Genomic DNA, 8,000 nt, shown 5'->3' with positions numbered 1-8,000 from the left:
TTTTCAGTGAAATCCGTGAAAGCTGATTGGCTGTGGCGACCCCTAACAGCAACAACAAATGTTGCTTTTCAATAAACACCATCTATAGAAAGTTGAAGCACTCTGCAGAATAAATAGACTTGCTGTAGCCAGTTTTTGGGTAAATGACCAAAAGCCCAAGGCGTTTTACAGACACATTCACCCATCACACACGGCGGCTCCGCTGCCAAACACTGGCGCCAACCTTCCACCAGGTGGGGTTCAGTGTCTTGGCCCAAGGACACTTTGACACATGGGCAGGCGAGAACCGCACCTGTAATTATCCAATCAGAGGTTAACCGCCCTACCACTGCACCACGGCAGTAATTCATTTTTGTTGTACAACATAAAAATCTTATTTATGTCTTTTTGCTCCGATAAATTGTCAACAGTTATCACCAGAACAGTTTTTGTACAGTTTCAGGGTCATTGTGGAGTTATTGTGTTATACAATCAAATCATATCTCTAAAAGAAAATAAATATCAGGGGTTGTACTAAAAAATGGAAGTGGGGGCAGGCTTACTCAGTCCCATCACATTGGATTCATTTTCATATTCCCTTTAGGTAGTGATGGCAGGAATGAAGCGACTGGAAGATCCAAATGATTTGATCCGGGGTAACACTACCAGGTAACATTTCACCACAGCCACATGTAGCGTCTCAAAATGGTTTCAAACGGCTGAACTTAAACAGGAATGTCCTGTGAAAATTGCCTTTAAAAAAACCTCCATGTGTTGGTTTGTATAGTGAGTTTTGTGTGAAAGCACATTTTATCCTGCAGAAGCTTTGAGTGAGGTGGATTCCTGCTGACCTGCCTTCTAAACACTGTCTAGTGAATAGGACTGTTATAGAATATTGTATATGAATGGCTATGAACACATGTTAAAGTAGCTCATCAAACATTTGTTTTGTTACAGAGGACGGGTAAAATAACAGTGAATTTGGGTACGGTAATGTGTAGAAACCTTTCTTCAGTGGGTTAAGCTCAGACTGAATAAAAACATCAGGAGGTTTTGTTCTCAGGTGTTTTATGACAAAAGGTGTTGTTAGGCTACAAAATGCCTCCTCAAATGATCCCAAACAGATGTTTAAGGCAGTAAAACTCACTGCACTTTTGATTTTCTTTGAGCTCTCAAACTTCAATCCTTCCTAGAAAAATAAATCCCGTTTAAAAGAAAGAAAAACCAAACTTTATTGTCACAGTAGAGGAGACGTGCATGGATTTAAACGGTCAAAGGCAAATCAGGACACTACACAGTGTGCCGTGGGGAAAAAACACTCAAAACAACACAAAAAGTCTGTGAACTGCATTATACAAGGGCAGAGATTCAAAAGAACACGTTAGCTGAATTTGACCCAAAAAAGGGCTTTTTTTTGTTTTTGTTGAAATAATAGATCTTTATAGTTTTAGCCACATCAGAATTTACACTTCAGCAGTTTTGACCACACGACAGTTTAAATTTAAAGTAGAATAAACTGTAATTTAAGGTTTTTAAACAAGAACTTTTTCTGGACAGTCAGCAGCGTGGCGGCACGCGCTGCACGCGCGCGCGCGGGACGTCGCCCTCCATCCACGTTCCTATGACAGACCGAACCGGAACCGTACAACAAACATGTAAGTCTTTGCCCGTCATTGGTGGTCCGGAAAGTTCGGAACCCGCGCAGAGACTGTTGTAAAGTCCTTTCCGAGCTTCGGTTCAGCTCCAAACTTTATTTTAAACGACTGCTGCTAGCTAAACTGTTATGATGCTAGCTTAAACAGCCCGCCTCGTTTGTTCCGGTTCACCTTTGGGTGAATCATTTAAAACTCGGTTTTGTTGACTCGGTGTGGCATTAAAATGAAATAAGTAGCGTGTGGTCGTTGTTTAACTTCTGGACTCCTTCCATCTGGACAGGAACTCAGAGCTAAAGCGATTTCAGTCCAAATCATTGCTGTTCACATCCCACCACAAGCTAACGCTAAGCTAGCACTGCACAGCCTGTTGAGCAGCCAGCTAAATGCCCACACGGAGGGAGTAGCTATTGTGGAGGGAGACTTTAATCACGTGGAGCTATAGGCAGATTTCCAAAGCTCCGCAAATATATAAACTTCCTCACAGGAGACGGCGATATTCTAGACCAGGTGTACACAAGCATCAAGGGAGCCTAAAGCTGCAGCAGCCCCCCACCTGGGTCTATCAGACCACATATCTCTGCTAATGTCTGACCCCATCCTCCAGACCGGTGGGGTCCAGAGGCAGACCCACCAAAAAGACTGTACAGGTGTGGAGTGGGGGGCCACCGCATCTCCGAACTGGGATGTGTTTGCTGAGGGATCTGACCTGGAAGGCTATACGGCTGCTGTACTGGACTGCATCAAGCTCTGTGCAGAGGAAACGGTACCCATCAGAACATTCCCCAACCAGAAGCCATGGCTTCATGGAACAGTACGGGCACTGCTAAAGGCCAGGACCACCGCCTACAGGTCAGGAACCCAGCTGGGAGACAGCACAGCCCGGAGGAATCTGATAAATGGAATGAAGGAAGCCAAAGACAACTACAGACAACAGATAGAGGGACACTTTCGGAACAACGACCCCATGTGGACTACAACAGAACCACCACACAGGTCAGTCAGGACAGGGATCTCCCAGACTCACCGAACCTCTTCTTTGCTCGCTTGGACAAGCAGCAGGGAAGACCCCAGCCTGCTGGCAGGAAGCAGCCTGTAGGGGGAGCCAGCACTCGCGTTTGAGCAGCACCAGGTGAGATCCACCCTGAAAAAGATCAACGCTGCAAAAGCAGCTGGACCGGATGGGGTGTATTGAAGTCCTGCGCTCACCGGCTGGCGTGTTCACAGATATTTTCAGCCTCTCCTGTCCTTACTGCTGTCCACAGCCCCCACCATTGATCCTGTCCCCAAAAAACCTGCTGTCACAACACTCAATGACTACCGTCCAGTTGGCCTCACCCAGGTGATAATGAAACGTTTTGAGAGGATCGTCTTAGAACAAAGACAAGATCCTCGCTAACTTTGATTTGCTTACCGGGCAAATAGATCTACAGAGGACGCCATTTCTACCACACAGCCGTGACCCACCTGGAGCAGCCAAACACCTACGTCAGGATGCTCTTTGTGGACTTCAGCAGCACTTTGATCCCCCACAATCTGGTCCACAAGCTCTCCAATCTCTGCCTCTCATCCACGCTCTGTTCATGGATTATGGACTTCCTGGCCAACAGGCCCCAGAATGTCAGGATGGGGAGCCTGACATCTGACACCATAATCCTGAGCACAGGCACACCACAGGGCTGTGTGCTCAGTCCAGCCCTCTTCACACTCTTCACTCAGGACTGTGCTCCCATGCACTCTTCCAACACTATAGTGAAATTTGCGGATGTCACTACAGACAATAACGAGAACTGGTACAGGCAGGAGATCCAACATTTGGAGGAGTGGTGTTCAGCCAACGGTCTGGTCCTCAATCCCACCAAAACCAAGGAGGGCATTATGGACATCAGGAGGACCAGGAGAACAGCTCAACCCCCACTCCACATCAGAGGTGAGGAGGTGGAACAGACCGACTCTGTCAGGTTTCTTGGCACGTACATCTCCAAGAACCTGACATGGACACTGAACACCTCCAAACTGGTGAAAAGGGCCCATCAGAGGATGTTCTTCCTGATGAAGCTGAGGAAGGCGGGTCTGGCTCCGGGACTTCTCAGACAGTTCTACAGGAGCAACGTGGAGAGCCTCCTCTACCAGGGCTGTACAGTGTGGTTCAGCAGAGGGGAGGAGAGACCTGTCCCGGGGGGTGAAGACAGTGCAGAGGATTGTGGGAGCTGAGCTCCTGGACCTGGACACAGTCTACAGAGAAAAGCACGGGTCATCAGCATGGACAGCAGCCACCTGGACATTCCCTGTTTGAACAAGCGGTAACAGGTTTTGAAAAAAAGGACAAATAGACAGAGAAAGAGCTTTTTTCCCAGAGCTGTAGTCTCCATCACCCCCCGCTTTCTACCTCCCCCTGACTCAAAAATGATTCATCTCAGACGTCCCTCAGAATAACACACCACTGAATGTGCTACAACACTGTTCATTATGATGTTTTTACTTCAACTTCTTGATGTACTTTGTGATCTTTTTATATTTTTATTTTGGTTTTTATTCTTTTTATGTCTGTTTCTTTTTCAACGGCCTGCAGAATAGATTTCGATTTATCGTCATCGCAATATCAAGCTGTGCAAATTGCATATCGCAAAAGTTGGCGAAAAATTGCAAGAAATGGTTACGTTAAATGTGCTAAAAAAATCTTATGGCAGCTTGAAGTATTTAACAAATCAAATGAATCCCTTGATGCATTTGACCAATGGCATGGAGCCCTTTGATGTTAGATGTAGAGGGTTGACTCTTATTTAAATGAAACTGTTGCAGTGAAATGGAAATTATGTTTTTGGTTGTTTTATCGTCATCGCAATATTGATCACTAATATCGCGAGTTGTCCGCATATCGTGCGTCCAAAACGACAATAAGAATCTTTGAGTCTTCTGGTCCCAAACGCCTCACTGTTTTCAGACGGAAATTCATGGACTTGTTCTTTCGGGCCGCACTTTTGCCACAAAGTCAATCATCTAAAACTCAAATATCAGACAAATAATCGATCAAAATAAAAGTGTTTTTACTCTGACGCGCATTTTAACAATGTCTTTAATTTCATCCCGCTTGTTTCTTCATAAAGGAGAGAAATGCATAAAAACTAGACGGAGCAGCATTTCCAGAAGAAAATGCTGGATTGATGCTTTATTGCTGAACGAAAATGAAACCTTAAAGGGTAGGAATTGGTATATAAATAAAGAAATGATCAAAGTTGACCATAAATAAAGTGAAAACAGCACAAAAACAAATATGTTTGTGAAAAAGGCCAGAGCCGGGTATCGAACCAGCGAGCTTCTGCACCAAGGAGTCCCAGATGGATTACAATGGAGGCAGAAATCCTGGAATATCTGGAAAAGTTCAAGGAGTTGAAGAAGCAAAAGTCATAGCTGGAAAAAGATGAAAGAGCTGAACATTTGAATAGTTGGATGGTTGAAATAGATGAAACACTGTAGGAGGAGTTTAGCAGCAAAACATAGCGGAAGATACTAGAATAAAGAAAGAGAAACAGGAAAACTATGAGTTGAAGGATTTAAAATGTGTGTAAAAAGGGACTCATTGAAGATGTTCACTATTTTGCACAAGAGGAAGAGGGTTATTACACTGACTAACAGTCGTCTGTTCTTTGACAGGAGTGATGAAGAGGGTCTCAACGTCTTCGTTCAGTCACTGGCTGTGACATTTGAGTATCACAGGTAGGACCACCTCTCAGAAATCCCCAACGACTGTCAGAAAGGCCAAACTGTGTCAGCAGTTCATTGTACCCCAAGTCTTAGAGATTCCACAATTCCGGGTTTAAAACTGAACCGTGTGCTGCACCGTTGAACCAGATCACGAGGAACACGGTACTGCATAGCAGCGTGTTTACATCAAAGATGTCAAACATGTGCTAAACCTAAGAAGGATTTAGAATCGGTTGTTTTGTCACATGACATCAGACCAACTGCTTATTCTAAACAGGGTTTTTTCTATTTCTTTATTGTTTAATACACACAAATCATAACCAAAATAGATCTGTGACCTAAAAAGTGGAGCTTTGAGCCGAATCGCTGCGTCCCTGTTAAACGTATACAGCCTGTCTGTTTGTGTTGGGCCTTCAGGTCAGTGGAGTACCGCTTTAAAAGGAGACCCGCGCCTCCCCAGTGCACCTCCAAACGGCCGAAGAGCTCCAAACAGACCACTCCGGGTGGTCGCCTGCCAGAGGGGGGAGCTGTGAATCAGCCGCTGGGAAGTTCTAAACCTGGCACGCCCATCACCCAAGCTGAAGCTGACTCAGACCATTGGCAAGAGTGGGACCTGATAGATCTCATTGACAGCACGTCTGACGCCGAGGGGGCCGCGGAGACGGCAGGTTGTCACGCCGCAGGTCGGTCACGGGAAGTCTGTGGCTCAGCGGGCTGCGGCGGAGCGTCTGGGTCGGTCTTCCATCCTCCAGACGCCGCTCAGAAAGCTAAACCTGTCCAGAATCTGTGCCCAGCGTGTTGTCGGCGTTATCGGACCGTAAGGAGACGCCGAGCGCCCATCAAGGACAAACTCCTGGACAACGGTGAGGACGTGCAGGCAGCTGGAAATAAGCATCTGAATGTTTGATATGTCCATGAATGTGTGATATATGTTTGATGCTGATGAATATTTACCATGAAATGTGGACGTGCATTAAAGAGGCAGCTTTTAGCAGAGGAAATTACTTTTATTTTCTAAACGTACCAAATGGTTTTTATCTGATTCTTCTTTTCATAATGACAGTTAAAATGTAAACACAGTTTATTCAGCCATGACTAAAAACACAGAATAAACCAAAGTTACAGCAGAGGCTGAACCTCAACAGGTTTTCACCAAAGAAACTGTTCAGGTGTCCCGGCTTGACGTTTTCCCTCCTAGGACAGCGAGCTGGTGGAAAAAAAAAAGGGGGGGGGGTATTTGGCTGCTTTTCTGTTATTGAACAGTTGACCAAAACCCTCACAAACTGCAGTCGATCAGAGGAAGAAACCTCCTCCTAACGGGGCTTCATGTTTCTTTCTGCAGATCCCACTTCCCTGACATGTGACCAGTGGCTGCTGATCAAAAAACGGCGGCCCGGAAAGCCGACCCCCTTCAGGTTGGTCATGTGTGAGCAGAGCCCTGCTGCAGCCGGAGATGTATTCCTAACTCTGCGTGTGTCGTAGTCTGAGGCGTGAGCGTGGAGACGCACGGCTCGTCCCGCCGGGCAGAGAGCGCCGCGCGGGCGCAGCCGAACACGTGACCTGCTCAAGGCCGCACGTCTTCCTGCAGAGGTGAGGCCGCAGGCTGCAGGTTTCTGGGATGGTGTGTTCAGAACGGCTGACGTGGGTTTTGGTGTCAGGAACCTCAGACGGTGCTCCAGACTGTTAGCAAAGAGGGGAGGGGCTTCCCCAGCGGTTGTTGCTCGTCAGCACCAGATGGACCGCCAGAGCCTGAACGTCTGGTAGGACACGCTCTGGAAAAGGCTCTACATGTTCTTCAGATTGTTCTGCTCCTGCAGCTCCACATTGTTTTTAATGTCATCTGTTGACTTCATACATTTCATTTAAATTATTAACATATGAAAAATATATGAATTCAAATGTTGTTGGCTGTATTTCAGTTCCATATAAAGTTTGTTAATAACTGCTACTTTGGGTTTTGTCATTTGAAGGTAGTGAAACTTGAAGTCTTTTCCAGATTTCAGGATTATTGGATTTTCCGGATGGAAGAGCTTTAAAACAAAACTTTCAGCAGTATTTAAAGATCCATTACGATGAACTTTGGCACATTTTTCACACGATGGAGGGAAACTACGCTTAAAATTCCTTTTCTGAGTATTTTCTGAGTATTCAAACCGTGAATCAGGAGCAGATAAAAAATGTTGATGGAAACAGATGCTGGGCGGGGCCACAGTCTCCAAGCTCCGCCTCTTTCTGATCAGATCTATGAACGTCTTTGTTTTCCTGGTCTGAGCTGGAATCTGGATCAGAACTGGACGGATGGATGGATCTGTAAACATCTAAAACATTGGTTACAGGAAGTGAGGGCGGGCTTACTTTGCGGCAACAGCCCCGCCCATAACTCGGGTGAATTGCTAATAGACTCCTGCGGCTCTGCAGAAACTATGTCCTAGAAAACGGCAGGTTTTGTGATTTTGGCAAAAAGCAGCAAAAACCTTAGTTAAAAGACCACTGAGAACACTTTGACCATAGATTAAGAGATGATCCATTCTGACCATGTTGTTTACGCTTTCTCCTGCTAGCTTACAGCCCCCCCCTTCCCCCCATGACCTAATATTAGCAGTGCAACAAAAACAGCAGCAACATCAGATCCAACCATCCATCCAGTTCTGATCCAGATTCCAG

The 8,000-nt window shown here is 45.9% G+C and overlaps 1 protein-coding gene across 1 annotated transcript; it reads left to right on the top strand.

The window, feature by feature from the left end:
- The first annotated feature begins 587 nt into the window (after nt 1–587).
- On the top strand, nt 588–7,284 carry LOC101173177. Its single transcript, XM_023965862.1, has 6 exons — nt 588–648; nt 5,286–5,348; nt 5,754–6,199; nt 6,679–6,751; nt 6,819–6,926; nt 6,995–7,284. The coding sequence occupies exons 1-6, from the start codon at nt 590–592 to the stop codon at nt 7,098–7,100; spliced, it is 855 nt and encodes a 284-aa protein (XP_023821630.1). The 5' UTR covers nt 588–589; the 3' UTR covers nt 7,101–7,284.
- The last annotated feature ends 716 nt before the right edge of the window (nt 7,285–8,000 follow it).

The sequence above is a fragment of the Oryzias latipes genome, chromosome 18, assembly GCF_002234675.1.
Source record: "Oryzias latipes chromosome 18, ASM223467v1".
In the NCBI taxonomy this organism is placed as follows: Eukaryota; Metazoa; Chordata; class Actinopteri; order Beloniformes; family Adrianichthyidae; genus Oryzias; species Oryzias latipes.
This window is presented reverse-complemented; position numbering and strand designations above follow the sequence as displayed.

What these genes read in the sequence shown, in the direction of transcription:
- LOC101173177 (XM_023965862.1), top strand. Translation starts at nt 590, where the DNA reads ATGGCAGGAATGAAGCGACTGGAAGATCCAAATGATTTGATCCGGGGT. An exon ending in GTGACATTTGAGTATCACAG is followed by an intron (nt 5,349 to 5,753) that starts GTAGGACCACCT and finishes TTGGGCCTTCAG; the next exon opens with GTCAGTGGAGTACCGCTTTA. An exon ending in GGAAAGCCGACCCCCTTCAG is followed by an intron (nt 6,752 to 6,818) that starts GTTGGTCATGTG and finishes CGTGTGTCGTAG; the next exon opens with TCTGAGGCGTGAGCGTGGAG.